Source organism: Topomyia yanbarensis, chromosome 3, assembly GCF_030247195.1.
Source record: "Topomyia yanbarensis strain Yona2022 chromosome 3, ASM3024719v1, whole genome shotgun sequence".
Lineage (NCBI taxonomy): Eukaryota > Metazoa > Arthropoda > Insecta > Diptera > Culicidae > Topomyia > Topomyia yanbarensis.
Window position 1 is genome coordinate 372,084,893 of NC_080672.1, and position 17,091 is coordinate 372,101,983.

Below are 17,091 nucleotides of genomic sequence, written 5' to 3' on the forward strand. Positions count from 1 at the left end.
TTGGATTGGTCCAACTGAATGTATGGACCTAAATTGCTAGAATGAAGGCTAAAGATTTCCGGACGTGACCGATTCATGATCGCGCGCGTTTGCGGGTTCGCGTATGAGACCGCGTTTGTAACTTCGTAAGTACTAAAACGTTCACACAATTGCCGGAGTGTTATCAAGTTTACGCGATCGCGGGCATAGGTGTGCGTAGATGATCGCGAACGGCTAAAGCGTTCGTATGTTGACGTGTTTGCCGCGTGTCCTCGCGTGTATGTGACTTCGCGTGTATAAATTCGATTTTGAAACCCTGCGGCCATTTATATATTCGCGGACCGTCATTCTGATCTTTAACTTTCGGTGTACGGATCACATTCTGACAGGGAGAGAGTTACCCCATATCACTAGAGTTTCCGATCATGTCGCCATGGAACGTTTTGTCTAGTGGATATGGGAGTTATTTTTCAATTTTATTATTTTTTTTATTAATTAACAAGGACCTAGATTGTTGGTACCGAGGATAGAGTCTTCCGGACGATCCCGATTCATGATGGCGCGAGCGCGGGAGTTTGTAGGTTGACGCTTGAGATCGTGTTGCTAAGTTTAGGAGTGCTGAGATTTTCACCTTATCACCGGGGTGTAATCATGTTTGCGAGTTCGTGGGCGTAGGTTGCTTGGAAAATCGCGAGGGGCTCTAACGTTTGTGCGCTGACGTGATTTTGTAACGTGTGTTCTTGAATGGTCGCGCGAACCGTGAGTCTGATATTAAATTTTCGGTGCGCGGTTAGAATTCTGGCAGAGAGTGGGATCGTTTATATCGATAGGGTACCAGGTCATGTCGCCATGAGACGTGTTGTCTAATAGGTATGGGCGTATTTTCTTAATTGGTCCAGCTGAAGGCATGGACTTAGGCTTCTAGGATCAAGAATAGACTTCCGGACGTGATCGATTCGCAATCGCGTGCGCAAGGGCATTTTTGTAGGTTCCCGCTTGAGACCGCGTTTAAGAATGTGTGAGTGTTAAGACGTTCACTATCACCATCTTTGCTGACCCAGCTGAAGGCGGCTGTAGAATGGCAGTATGGGACTCAAAAAGAAGAAATAAAGGACAATATATGAGAGACGTAATAGATTAGATAGGTACAAGATACAGCTGAATTTATGATCATCACATGAAAGACATACATTAGTACTTCAAACTCTACCAATACTTGAATAGCCAACCACCACACATAGCAGATCCTTTCTTTTTTTTATGTCGCTAGCCGTGTACACTAGTACCAAAAACTACAATTATTACAACACAACACAACTAATAGGGTTCTACTGTTATTTTTATTTTATTTTTTTTTAAGGTTGGACAGAGAATGCGCAAAACTCGCAAACGAAAAGAGCAGCTCCCCTCCACACCACATGCCAGATCCCCACAAAAATCAATCAGCGCATGTAGAATGTTGTTACAGTACTTCTGACCGACTCCCATGAAGACCCGACACACGGTGCGGAAAAAACCGCCTCCCCCGTCCGCGAATTCCACCACCTCTCCGTCCAACCCCAATGCGCCTGTGCACGTTGACGAGGTCGACCGATAAATCGACACACAATGACTTCCACTGCGAGCCGTGCCCACAAAGACTGCCGTTAAGCTGTTGAACAATGTCTGCAAACACAGCCCACAGAGAAAGTCAATCCACGGCGACCCGCCAATCGGCCACGCCAGTGCGCACAGGCCCTTAGCTGACTGTTGGTTTGGGCTGGTGCAGAGTATGAAATAACACAAAACATAAAAAAGGCCCATAAGCCCTCTCGGTCTCCTCGGGGCACCACTATCGAGGCGTAATGCAATAACCATCTCAAAGCAGTTGTCTGCTCAAATATGCTTGAAGATGTTTGCAGTACCGTCAAACCCGTCAACCTACGAGAGGGGCATACCGATTGCTGTTTAATCGCATATTGGTTAAATAATCACTTATCAATCAATATTTGCTTCCAATGTTCGCGCTTAGATTTTAGACACAAGAGGAATTTTATGTTAGAAGCAGCGGCAGCATTTGACCCACAATCCGATAATAGCCAATTTATGTCCATTTAGGCATTTACGGAGAGCGACTATAATGTGGCGACTTGTTGCAACGTTACCATATATCCTTTTCAGTATGTAGTAACCAAGTTAACGCAAACATGTCAAATTACTCGTGAAACCATTGACCTAGGGAGCAACGATACATTTCGATGTTTGAACAGTGAACACGTAGCGAAACATCGTTTCTGTTTTTGGTTACGTTCTATATTAGTGAAAAAGATGAAGAGAGATGGTTAAAATACACACGATACAGACTTATTTCATTTATTTATTTCTCACAATCAAAATGAGTTAAGCTACCTAGAGGCAGCATCAATCTACGAATAGCACCATGCTTCGCAACGCTTTAGAAGTCTTATGGCGCCATGGCCGGATACAATAGTAATATGGGAAAACTCACTCTCTTCCCGATCTGAACCATTTATCAGCTTACGTTCATTAAAAAAAACTACACGCAGATACACTACACAACAAGTTTCAGGGCAACTTATACTAGTACCTATGGAGATAAGGGGAATAACACACTCCTCTTGCATCTTAACCGTGCATTCATAATTGAATGTAAGACTCACGGTCCGTTCCAATATTCCAGAATTCACTTGAATATGCAAATGACGACACGGTTATGCACTCGCATTTATGCACGCTAAGTTTAATATAAGCCTGCACCCGCAACATACAAACGCCCACGCGATTAAACACATTTACAAACTCACGAACACTTCGTGGTTATCTACGCGCAGCGCAACTACGCCCGCGAAAGCGTCCCGGTGATTACGGTTTAGCTTTATAAATTTATAAACGCGGTCTCAAACGCGACCATACAATCGCTCGTTGCCACGCGATGATGAAATCACCTCACCCCTACATCTGAACCATACGCTCACTACCACCACAATAAGAGTCACTTTTTGCAGCAATTGGTCTTAAGCAGTGTTTTAGTTGGTGACATTTCTCGTCTCGTCCGTAATTGTAGTGAGTGATTCTGACAGAGGGCTCTTCCGAGAACCAAGACCAGTAGCTTTTCGAATCGGACAAAATCACGATCAATCTGTGTGTCTGTGCTTGTTAGTTCGTTAAAAGCGGTCAATTGTAGTCAATCGGACTAAAAACTTTGAATTATCAAATATTACGGCCAGAAAAAGCTTTTTTTCCCGAAGCACATCTGGATTTCATTTCGCTATACCAAATACTACCAAAAAATTTTGCTCTTCCATCAAAATTGTGATTTCACCTAATTTAGGTGACCCGTTTAAGATATTATGGTAAATTACGTAGTGTTTGGTGCTGTATCTTCCAAAAACATCGCAAAGTTTTAACACTTAATAATGACGTATGTATTTTTATATTTTGCGTCTTCGGTTCATGAGGCCAATATAAACCATAAAAATTGTGTTCCGGGTATTCCAAAAAGTTCAGGAAGTTCGTTGCACAGTGGCTTAACCAGTACTAAATTCATGGCCTATATTATTTGGAATGTTTTAAGCCATTTTATACATTGGAGAGAGGTAAAATTTATTTTTCATGGATTTGTACAATTTTCGAACGAATACGATTCATAGGACGGGTGTCAATTGGACGGCATCGTACAATGAAAGCAGAATGTTCTTTGGATGTTTTTCAGTAAATGTGCCTCTTTTGGACAATGAATTTCTTTTCTACATTGCCGAACTTGTCTTCAACAATTCCCGCAATACATTGCATGCATGAAAGCTCTCTATTCTGCGAACGGTGTAAGCAGATCATGTAATTTTTACGTGAAGAATTACCCCAACGTGCTTAACTTGATCTGCGGTAATACTTTCCTAGTCAAAAAACTGCTACCGATGACTTCCGGTTGTAATTCCACGAAGATAGTATTGCTCAACAACACCTGCTGCATTAAATTAAAAAGTGTGTGTTGAGGACATCCTCAGATACTCAGAATTCTAATCACAACCTGTCTTAACGATTTGCTTAGCTGTCGGTTGTTAAGCATTGCGTGTATCCAGTTTGTGATTTGTGAAGGTACTCCATGACCTCGTGCTGGTTCTAAAATGTATTCGCAAGATACGTTGTCAAAAGAATTTTCAATGTCAAAGAAAACTCCTGAACTTGATTACTTTCGAAAAGAAAAGAACGTCAGACAGATCCGTCTAAAGCTCTTTACCTTCCAATCGAGAAAGCGACCGCCTTGAAAAATGAATTCCACAATTATTTCCCGCCGCGTTGATGAAATGTATTCTGTTGCAAGACTACCAGGAAAATCGAGTCGGTTGTCAAAATTCTATGAGAAAATGGGTAGGAATCAGGATTACCTGAAAGGAACTCAGGAACAGTCATCGATAATGGCTGCGCATAGCCTGGAAAGTGTGTATCAAGTAGACAATTGAGTATTGATAACCGAATGCCAGCTTGGCCGAATGCCAACTTGGCCGAATACCAATTTGGCCGAATTCCAGTTTGTTAGAATTCCAATTTGGCCGAATGCCAATTTGGCCGAATACCGATTCGTCGACATGCCAATATGGCAGAATTCCAATTTGGCCGAATGCCAATTTAGCCGAATGCGAATTTGGCCAAATGACAATTTGGCCGAATGCCAATTTGGCCCAATGCCAATTTGGCCGAATACCAATTTGGCTGAATGCCAATTTGGCCGAATGCCAATTTGGCCGAATGCCAATTTGGCCGAATACCAATTTGGCTGAATGCCAATTTGGCCGAATGCCAGCTTGGCCGAATGCCAACTTGGCCGAATACCAATTTGGCCGAATACCAATTTGGCCGAATTCCAGTTTGGTCGAATTCCAATTTGGCCGAATGCCAATTTGGCCGAATACCGATTCGTCGACATGCCAATATGGCCGAGTGCCAATTTGGCCGAATGCCAATTTAGCCGAATGCGAATTTGGCCAAATGACAATTTGGCCGAATGCCAATTTGGCCGAATGCCAATTTGGCCGAATGCCAATTTGGCCGAATGCCAATTTGGCCGAATGACAATTTGGCCGAATGCCAATTTGGCCGAATGCCAATTTGGCCGAATGCCAATTTGGCCGAATGCCAATTTGGCCGAATGCCAATTTGGCCGAATGCCAATTTGGCCGAATGACAATTTGGCCGAATGCCAATTTGGCCGAATGCCAATTTGGCCGAATGCCAATTTGGCCGAATACCAATTTGACCGAATACCAATTTGACCGAATGCCAATTTGGCCGAATGCCAATTTGGCCGAATGCCAATTTGGCCGAATGTCAATTTGGCCGAATGCCAATTTGGCCGAATGCCAATTTGGCCGAATGCCAATTTGGCCGAATGCCAATTTGGCCGAATGCCAATTTGGCCGAATGCCAATTTGGCCGAATGCCAATTTGGCCGAATGCCAATTTGGCCGAATGCCAATTTGGCCGAATGCCAATTTGGCCGAATTCCAATTTGGCCGAATACCAATTTGACCGAATACCAATTTGACCGAATGCCAATTTGGCCGAATGCCAATTTGGCCGAATGCCAATTTGTCCGAATGGCAATTTGGCCGAATGCCAATTTGGCCGAATGCCAATTTGGCCGAATGCCAATTTGGCCGAATGCCAATTTGGCCGAATGCCAATTTGGCCGAATACCAATTTGGCCGAATGCCAATTTCACCAAGTGACATTTTTAGGTCGAGGGCCATTTTTGACCCAGTTCCATTTTTAGCCGAATGCCATTTTTGGCCGAATACTAGTTGAGCAAAGGTAATTTGGCCCGAATGCCAGTTTGTCGAATGCTTTTTGACTCAATCGCAATTCGCCGAATGCTAGTTGGGCAAAGGAAATTTAATCGAATGCCACAATTTCATTTAATTTTTCCACTTTTTTGTACACGTACATTGTATCGTTTCGTTTAATGTGTTGTGACGGTGGCTTCAATGCCATTTCGATATAGGATGGAAGAAAATTCATAATATATTTTGACAATAAAAGAACAGTTGTTTTTTGCACAGTAATTTACACCGTATATAACAAATAAAAAATCTTTCTACGTCAATATACTTAAGAAGCAGTTCTATATGTCATGAAGAACAGATCATGTTGTAAAGAAGGAAAGAGGCAATTGGAAAGAAGGAAAGATGCAATTGCAAACAAATTGCAAAAAGTTGTTGTCTAATCATATTATCATGATTGTTCGTTTGTATTACAGACATTTGTCAGTATAGTATTATAGTGTTTGTAATACATATAGGTTCTGAACTCGACCCTGTATTCAAAGAGGTTTCGTAACTGTTTTTAGCATTTATGAGAAAATCAGGATCAGTAAAATGCTTTATAGGCGGGCTTCAGAGTATTATTATGACTATCTAACGCAAGGCGCATAAATTCTAGAAAATGCGATATTGGAGATTAGTATCAAATTGAACAACCAAAGGTTACTTTATGACCTTCATTCGATGTGTTGAGTAGATAATACTACAGTGGCTGCATCACAGTTACAAGAAATCTCTATCACAATGTAGGAATGTTTTGATTGCAATATCTACAGAAAATCTAATATAATTTGACCGTACCACATCTTGTTCAAATCGTTCTTAACCTTTTGCGTAAGTGTTGTTGAAGTCAATTCATCTGTGAAAAGAATTCATCTTAAGCTCATGAGAGCAACTTCATATCTCAGCGAAACCAGACCGATTTAAGGGTTATACTACCCATAAAAGCATAAGAGTCCCATATGGATTTTTGTCGAAAATGAGTTATCTGTTGGATTGTATTCTGTACCACCATTGAATCACAATGCACAAATAAGATTAGCAGGTTTGTTTAGTAAATATTGAAAAAAATATCAAAACATGGTTGTCCCATCCATAAGGCTCAATGGAAATGGAAATCTTGAACAGCGTTTATCTCGGCTTGCTGTTTTTCAATATGGGACTCTTATGCTTTTATGGGCAGTATATGCGGGGTTTGAAATTATTTGTAATTTAAGATTTTTTGGAAATGTTCGACGGAATAACACATCGAAATATGAATGACTTATTATTCCGTCTTAAATAAAGGTAAGGACGGTTACGTCAAAATATAAAAATTAATTATATATTGGAACATTATGGAAACGGAGATAATATGGAACAGTTGAAGTTTCTTTAAATTTTTTTGGATTCACTTTTTTTTGGCTCGATAACTCCAGCAACCAAATAAATTTCAGATCTCTGCAAATGTTCATGTCTAAAAAGGTAAAATTAAAGAAGTCCACCATCTCGTTCGTAAAAAAAGTTAACGATGAAAAATGAAATATGTCTTAGTAAATTATATTAAATTAGATAAACATGAATACATGTCGTCTATCAACAATGCATCGATCTCTTGCAGGATATGGAAAATGTCCTATAGACAGATATAACAAAATGTATAGAAAGAACAGCTCATGTTAAAAAGAAGGAAAATATACACGGAATGATTAGATCAATAACAACAAATATTGTGAACACAAGAATAAATAAACCTATATTCAATGTATGACAAAAAAATTATATTCGTAACTCATTAGGTCCTATCCATGAATATCTCCATTACGGTTATTCAGTCAAAGAGAATGGTTATTTTTGTTAGTACAGTGAATACCCTCAACTTTTCGTTCTTTTTAACAAACCGAAGCTCTCAAAATATTCTTCATTGGTAGATATAGCCTCATAACCTTTTGCGATTATTTAGCTAAAACTTCCCTTAAAGGAGCCTGACAGTGCAAAATTTAATAAAAAAAATTGCGTATTTCGGATCTCTAAGATAAGAAAAATATGCTCAAGAAAGGATTTACTCGAATTCAACTTGGTTCGTCTGGCAGAGCCCATCAAATTACAAACTGTCAATTTTCATATGAAGCTGATCAAAGCGGGTCAAAAAGCTGATAAAATCGGGGGTAGATAAAATCGGGGGCTGATAAAATCGGATGCTAATAAAATCGGATCTTCACTGTATTACTTTCGGCCAAATAACTCTTAGCCTAAAATCAGTCGGCCCAATGACATTCGGCAAATGGCCCTCGGCCAAACAGAACTCGGCCTAATTGCATTCATCCAAATGGCATTAGGACAAACGACATTTGGTTAAATGTTTCATTCAGCCATTAGACATTCGGCCAAATGATTCTTTCAGCCCATTGGCTGATTCGGTCAATTGACAGTCGGCCAAATAGCATTCGGCCAAAAGACATTCAGCCAAATGACCACATATGCATCCAAAACCGAGCCATCTGTAAATCTGTGGTTCAGGTGCTGTAGTACTGGTCTCATAAGTCGTGTTCCAGCCCAGACTAAAAAAGATTCTTAGTGGCAGTAGGATCGCAACGCTTGCCACGCGGCGCCAGAAGGCGAAAGATCTGCAGGGGGATTGTCGTGCCGTGGTTTTCCTTTTTTGTCCAGCCCGATAGTCCTTCCAGTGTCGCTTCAGCAGTTACCAAAATCAATTCACGAACAAAAGGATAGTAAAAATACAAACTCCCACTGAAATTGCTTAAATTGCTCAATCAATTATCAAACATGGCAATGTGCCACCCAAAACTACACGCAGCTCTCCTACGTACGTCTCAATCAAATTCAATCCGCTTTGCTTATTTCTTCTTTTGTCCGAAATGCCAACCGATGTTTTCCTCGCATCGCTCACCCGAAATCAGTTTAATTGATTCACAAAACGTCCCACCCGCGTCGTGCAAACAGAAACGGCCAATATCTGCTTTGTTGTTCGCTGCTAATGTTCCTTCCATCGTGACAACCGGCCCCGGCGAGCATTCCGGCATCGGAAAACCAGACAAGAAATCATAAACATCAAACCCGCGGGGAAGCCACAACTCTTGTCTCCGCGGAGTTCGGAATCCTGGATGGGATGGTATATGAAACAAGGGTAGGTTAGTGGTTATCTGACCGATCGGCCGGGCGGGGCCTTGCGAAGCAGACAAATTGCAGCGAATTTGATTGGCATCTCGATAATTGAGTTTGTTTCGTGAGTGGCGGTGAGAAAGGGCGGGCGGGCGCTGTGTGAATACGCCAATAGCGCGGGGAAAAACTTTGAAACCATTCCTGGAATGGAATAACTTGCGGAATTGGTGCGGTGTGGAATTTGGTTTCGAATGTTTGCTGCATTGCTGCATGGACGAGGCCCCCCCGGATTGAGGGAAAAGTTTCAAGCGGAATCATTCGGTTGACTTGTCGTGGCTTCAATGAAAGTGTATAATAACAAAAGTTCAGGAGTATTGCGCCAAATGAAGTGTGGAAGCGTAGCGCTATCTGCTTGCTGTAACAATAATTAGTTTTTGAACTTTTGATGAACTGTCAGCCGAAGGTCTTTTGTAACAGAAACGAGCTAATGGGAGCAAGTATATCTTAGTAGGGTGCTAAAGCTTGGTTCCTGCTTTTAAATTTTATGACGTGAATTAGAGCAGTTTACTTATATTTGTTGAATTAGTGCAACCACAGCGCAAACTGAGAACTCTGAATTAAATATCCTTTATTCATTTCATTAGTCGGGTGGCAACACTTTTTCGTTAATTTTTCAATCTTCTTTCAGTGGAATAAATACGGAACAAAATCGAAACGGATTAATAACAAAACTAGACATTTTGGTGATATCTAACGGGGAAAATAGACCGAAATGGTGAGTTAAGCGAAAGCAATTATGTTTAAAAAAAATCCCCCTATAGGCAGGATTCGAACCTGCAACCCTTGGGACATTCGAATTCTATCTCTGGGGGGATTTTTTCACACAGTTGCTTTCCCTTAACCTACCATTTCGGTTTGTTTTTGCCGTTGAATACCACTAAAAAGTCTTAAATAAGGTATTGGCACTTGCCACACCAAATTTTTTTGGGGTAAACTAGCATGAACAATATAAATAATTCGTGTTTGAGTGAAGCGAAAATTCCTATCAAGCGACACTCTATTTAGCCCACAATTTGAGTCAATGCGTTGAACTGAGAAGAGCTATAGTTTCTACTTTTATGTGCAACTAGGTAGAATAAACAGAGGGCTAAAATGATTAATGGAACAGTCTGCCTACCTGTTCAGTTTGTCCAAATACAACAAAAATTCTGTCGTTATCATTTTATATCTTAGAACGTGATTATCCCCTAACACACTATTCAACACAAACCTCATTCCAATGCAGATGCTCTGAGGACGCCATGATAGATTGACCCATTATGTATCGAAATTACATAATTCATAACCTGTCTCAGCGGGGGTTCTGGCACAGTATACCGAAATCGGATAGCCTGTGAACAAGCCTATGATGGGTCATCATCATTCACCTTAAAATATTCAAGTTCATTCCGGTGACATACTATTACACCTTTAGCCAGCTGAACCTCGTTTTTTCCCCTACAAAATCGGTGCAAGATCCAACTAACGGGATATAGCCCAGGAACATTTGACACCTTAACGCATCACCTCTCCCCACGTCCCTCTCGGAATCTGAAAATTGATATTTTAATGGTGACCACATTTTGTTAATTGCTGTTTTTTTTCTCTTTCTCTCTATTCTTCTGGAATCTTTACAGCCGATGCTAGCGGAACCACTAGACGTAGTTAGTAAAGGGAAATCCATCAAATCAATTTACTCCAAGGTAGGTGACATTGCGCAGCTCAATTTACGTTATTTACCGTCGGCTATCAAGTTTTTTATTCTGTCGTGATCTGAAGTCTTTTACGCCATAAGAACGATTAGTTGCCGTGTTTTTCTATGCGTTCCCTCTACGAAAAAGGATGTTTAAAAATCATCCACTGAGGGTCTTCCGGTGACCTAACGTTGGGCTGCGTCCAACGATTCATTCAACAAGTGCCCAGTACGAGACTCCTGATGGACGATTTTGGACCGTGTTTGGGTTTCTCAGTTGGTATTCGTTTTTGCAGTTTTAGAACGCTTGACAGTTACTATTGGAATATGATCAGCGTGGCGGGAAATAATTGTTCATTTCCCTGTATCGATGAGGAGCCAAAGAGCTTTATACTGATCAGTCTCACCTCCTTAAAAACTCTGTTTCGCAGAAGCAATCTAAAAGTTTTCCTAGAAGAGTCTTTCGAAACGATTTCGTAAGCAGCACGATGCCCTTTTATATATCACTGACTGTATACACGTAATGCTTAGCAACCGACATTTGTGCTCAACGTTGGGACAAGTAGAGATAAGGAAACTGAATAACTGCTCATGTCTTCAAGGTGGTGCGCTGTCACCACTTTTATATAACCATAGACTATGACTGACAATCGATAAACTTGGAGAATGTCCCGAGAATGAGTTTAGTTTTCGGATGACAATCTATTAAAACTACTCAAACCACATTACGATTTGTTATACTTATCATCAGTAACCTGAAGTTCTGCGCCTGCGGGACGCCACTCGTGGCCAGTTGTTTGGTCATGAACACAATTAGTCTTTCCATTTTCGGATTTAACGTCCATCTGAAAGCCAAGTCGGTCTGCCATTATACTGATGAAACAGAGTCGAAATGCTGATTCCCCGACTTAGCTAAGAAATGTGCGATTAAGTTTGATTTGTTGTGTTTCGAAGTTATCTCGTTAGTAATTATCACCAACTTGGGACCAAGTTAGACTATGCGTCTAATTCGGGGAATACGAATAAAATCAAACTTCATTTGAGTTAGGTCTGGTGCCCTTAATCCGCCAAATTGGAGTAATTCAATTTTTTTCCTTTTTGGAATTAATATTGCAAAGTATGCGATCTTGTAAACTTCTGTGTTTTTCAAAGCGTGGTTTATTAAGAAAAATCACGAGGAGACCTAAAACTACAGAATAATTTGGGGTTTTCTCTGTTAAATAACTGTGGCTGTGGTTCACTAAGAAATTGATTACAGTCTACTACCTATCTTCGGACAAAACTACACTAGAGGCCGTATGGCAACAACGTCAACCAAGAATTGAGTCAATGGCTTCCTGCACCCAGAGGTACGAATTTCCAGGTCAAGTTGTTTCTCCGTGCTGAAGTATGAATAGCTGGCAGGACTAAAATATACCAGTCGCACATGGAGTACCGTCGGTCTTACCCTTGCCGTCGAAGTAATGCTCTGTCACAGTGGACGGTCGGTTCGTCGCAAATCGTGGGATTCAAAGGATGGTCAAGGTATAAGCTTCCATAGCTTTAGTTCAACAACCGTATTTCCATAATGGAAACTGCTATGTTGGAAAACTACCTAATCCCGGCTTCGCAGCTTTCAACAAAAATGGCATGGCAACTCCACGTGAAATGCCTCGTGCATGTATACTCGCGAATAGTGCTTTTGACGCATGTCTTATATCTTACCTTACAACTCGCGATATTTGTGCTGACCCAGTCAATATGACTGTTGATAGCATAGTCAGGAAATACGTCTAGTGTTCGGCATATTTGATGCATAGTAAAGTAAAGGAATTAAAAAACAGAAAATGAGAAATTATAAAAAAATAGAAAATAAGAAAATTAAAGCATGGGAATACAGAAAGAAAACTAAATAAAATAAAAGATAATTAGAATATAGATGTATATATAGTATGAAAATAAATCATTTTTTTAAAAAGGAAGCAATAAGAAAAGAGAGAAAAATAAGCAAACTGGTATATTGGAAAGAGGGCGGGCAGTGCGTAGTTGGTATGTCGTAGCCGACCGTTGGATTCCCAACTCCCCGTACATAGGGTTGGAAATATTTCTGAAAGAGGTTTTCTCACCCGAAAAAGAGGCGAATGACCCTAAGGCTAAAACCTCCACGATCGAAATATAAAATATATTCTTAAATAAGAAAGTAAGAAATTAGGGAAATCGCAAAATGGGGAGAAATAAAATATTAAAATAAGAAACACGGAAACAACTGAAATATGAAACTGAGAATATTGTAATATAGAAAAAAGACAACAAGATATTGAACGAATAAGACAAAAGGAAAAATTCCAAAATTAAGATGTGAGAAAATAAGAAAATAGGTAAATAAAAAAATGAGGATATGGGAAAAGTAAAAAAAGGAAATACGAACCAGAAAAAAAGAAAATATTATAATAATAAACATAACATAAGAAACCAACCATGAATATTATAAAAAAAGAAAATAAAACCATCATAAAATAACACGATAATTAAAAAATAGGCTAATAAAATAAGAATAATAAAATATAAGAGAATAAGAAAAAGAATATGAATTTAGGAAAATAACAATATGAAAATAAGAACAAAAAAAACAATAAAAAACAACAAAAATAGAAAATAAGACAATAAGAACTAAGAAAATTGTAGCATATGAACATAAGAGCATTAGATAATTAGAAATCAGAAAACAGCAAAATTGGAAATAAAATAAATTAGTCCAGAAATTTTTGTTTCGACTTTGTTTCTTCATTATGTCGCACTTGACTAATGCACCAGACTGATGGTGGCCCAAAATTGGCAACATTGCTTGTGAATAAAGTAAACGACGCCCGACTTGCGATCTCCCGTAGGAGAAGTTCTGTTTGCTGATGATAAATATTGAAATCGAACCTTGTTTTTGCCAGCAAGCCTATGCGTAGCAATATGCAATATGGAGGATAAAAGCGAAAAAAGTAAGGAAACATTAAAAATAAGAAATTAGGGAAAACAAAGAAAATACAAAATGAGCAAATAGGGAATTGGGGGTGGGCGTAGCGTAGTTGGTAAATCGATTACCTTGTACGCAGCGCACCTGGGTTCGAGGCCCGACCCCGCACATAGGGTAAGAAATTTTCCATAAGAGATTTTTCTATCACGAAGAGGCGCATGACCTTAAGATTACAACCTCTATAATCGAAATAAAAAAATAAGGAATTAGGAAAAAAATGCAAAAACGGGCAACTGACCAACTCAAAACACAACAAATATAAAATTAACTAAAAAATTAGATTGGAATAGTCGAACTTTAAAAATAAAGAAATGGGGAAATAAAGTAGAGAGATTAGAAAATTGGAAAACAAGAAAATCAGAGAATTGGCAATGCAATAAATTAAGAAAAAAAAATACGGAACGGAAAATGGGCATTCGAAAAATATAGAAAAAAAGCTGAGAAAAGGTAAAAAAACGAAAATATGCGAAATGAAAAACAAAGAAAAGTAAAATACATACAAAAAAATTAAAAAGGGCAATAAAACATAGAAGAGAAAATTTTTAAAGGTAAGCAGGGAATTAAAGAATTAAAAAAAGGGAAGATAAAACGATTAGAACCAATAGAATAAGAAACATTTAAGGTTTAAAAATGTGTACGTAAAAATTAAGAAAACAATAAAAAGAGGATTGAAAAGAATAGGAAATGAAGAAAAAATGAAAAATAAAGATAGCCAACAAAGGAACAAAAAACTGAACTAAAAAATTAAAAAGGCAAATAAAAAATAAAGAAGGAAAATAAAGGAAAGGAAGTGAAAAAAATCAAAAAAAAATCGAAAAAGGAAAATAAATGAATTTATAAAATAAAAAGTGAAAAAAATATAAATAAATTAAAATGGAGTCAAAAACATAAATTTAAATAACAAATAAAAAAGAGCAAAAAGTTAAGGACATGTAAAATAAAAAAAAGATTTTTTTCTATTTGTGAAAGGAAAAAGTTAAAAAAACATCCTGATCAAAAAATAAAGAAGGCAACTGGAAATAAGTGTAAATAATCAAATTAAAAAGGAATTTGAAAGAGGAACGCTAAAAACTAAAAATCGAAAGAAATAATGACAATGGAATTGAAAATAAATCTTAAAAAAATTAAAAATGAAAAATAAATAAAAGGAGGAATGTATTTTTTCTTTGTTATTTTATATATATAATTAAAGGAAAATAGAAAAATTAAAATATGGGTGGGCTTAGCGTAGTTGGGAAATCGATTGCCTTGTACACAGCGCACCTGGGTTCGAGACCCGACCCAGCACATAGGGTTAGAAATTTTTCATAAGAGATTGTTCTAACCCGAAGAGTCGAATGACCTTAAGGTTAAAACCTCTATAATCGAAATAAAAAAAATTAAATAGAAACAAAGAAAAAACAGAGATAAGAAGTCAAAAAAAAGGAAGATGATAGACTAAAGAAAAGCAAACCATACAAATAAGAATAGAAAAAGTAAAATTAAAAAAATTGAAAAATGAAAGAAAAAGATTACCGAAAAAAGGCAAATAAACATACCTACATATGAAAGATGAAAATAAAAATAAAAAAAAATAAAATCAAAAAACTAAAGAAAGGCAAATAAAAAAAGATTGAAAATATAAAAATTAAAAAATGAAAATAAAAATATTGAGAAGAAAACGAAAAACGAAAAAATCGAAAAGAAAATGAAAAGGAAAATAAATAATGCGAAAAAGAAAAGAAAAAATGAAGAAAGGGACCTAGAAACATAACGAAGCGAGGAAAAAAATGTATAAATAAAGAAAATAAAAATATGAAGAAATAAAATGAAAAGAACGGAAAATCGAAGGATCATGACAAATGAGGAAAGAAATTGAATAAAATAGGAAAACAAAAAACAGGACAACAAAAAAAGGAAAAAAGAGGAATGTGATAAATAAAACTCAAAAAATTAAAAAGGATAATGATAAAATTTAAAAATAACATTTAGTTAGAAAAACATAAAAAATGAAAAATAAAAACGAAAATAAAGAAAATCCCTTAACAAATACGAAAAGAAAAATATGAGAAAATAAGCAAATAAGAAAATTGAGAAAAGAGTAAATTAGAAAATAGGATAATAAACTAATTTGAACATTTAATTTGAGGCTGCTTAAATATCAATTTCAGGCGCATTGGACTAATGGGATACTTGAACAGCATAAATCCGCATATACTCTATCTGGAAAATCGCCTAACATTTGCATTATGGGGCAGGGAAGAGGTGTTTGATATAACTCTCTACTCCGACAGTATAACGTATGAGTTGTATGAGTTGGCAAACTAGCTTGTACCGAACGAGATTGAGCCGTCGATATCTGACCATAAATGCATCATATTCGATCATTTAAACGTCTTATTTAAATATCGTTACATATCGTAATCTCAAATCTACGAACTGGGAGCTCTAAGAAAAGGGCTCGATGACTAAATTCCTGGGGTATTTTCCAACGATTGAATATATAAGTGGTTTACATAAGGTCGTGGACAAAACAAACTCACTCATAGCGGAACCATACCAAAAGGGTTATCCGTTCCGAATTATGCGTGTTTATAGAAATACCCCTTGGTAGAATGTTGAACTTGGTAGACTCAAAAAGTTGCGTAGAAGAACATGGAATTGCAGACTTAGAGACTGGGTGGAGGCATTTAAGTTGACTCGCAAAGTTTACCGAAATATCCTTCGATAATCTCACCGAAGTGGTCTGCTCGGAAAAGTCAGTTCGATTAGAACTGCTAATTGTGAATACTTGCCTGACAAGCATGACTCAACTGTCTTTTTGACATACACTCTCCAGGTTCTGGGGAGCCATCACTGCCACTGAGTTCTTTTTGGGTAGTCCTAGTTCTTGGCCACTTGCTCGTAGAATTGTGATAACCTTACCTATCAAATGGGTGCTTGAAAGGTGAGTATCGTATTTATATACCATCACGCGATATAGAAATTGATGGAGTTATCACTGAAATCAGTCCCACTGTTGAGGATCTACTTAAGAATAGTGCTGATTGGTTCAAAAACGCCATGCTCAAGATGGTAATGATAATTCATTGAAAGTAATTACAATCAGTGTTATAAGGAAGGAGAGAAAGTGGTTTAATGTTCATCAGATTCATTTCGAGCCACTTCTGCTTTGCCTAACCGCATACTTATTAATAAATAGCTGCTCAATGGCCCACCCTTGATAATTAAAATCGGCCGTGAAACATGAGAAATTTAATAGGCAATCCTCGTCACAACGCAACGCTACGCATCCTTGTCATCTATAGCGGTTAGAAAATTGGTCGCAGATGTGGTAAGATTTTGTTCCATGCCGCATCCACCGCTACGCAAACCCGTTGTGTTTACATCTTTACTTGAATTTCATTTTTTCACCTGCTGAGAAATTTTTCAAATAATGCAACATTTAGACCCCGCAAGACCGATCACATTGATTCTTT

The 17,091-nt window shown here is 38.0% G+C and overlaps 1 protein-coding gene across 7 annotated transcripts in view; it reads left to right on the plus strand.

Annotated features, from left to right (window-relative positions):
• The window catches only part of LOC131690329 (uncharacterized), a 561,476-nt gene that overhangs the window by 433,954 nt on the left and 110,431 nt on the right, over window positions 1–17,091 (plus strand). For all 7 annotated transcript variants that reach the window (XM_058976022.1, XM_058976025.1, XM_058976026.1 and 4 more), the window contains one exon: window positions 10,574–10,639. In XM_058976022.1, the coding sequence (XP_058832005.1) occupies window positions 10,574–10,639 (66 nt within the window). The remainder of the gene's footprint in view (window positions 1–10,573; window positions 10,640–17,091) is intronic.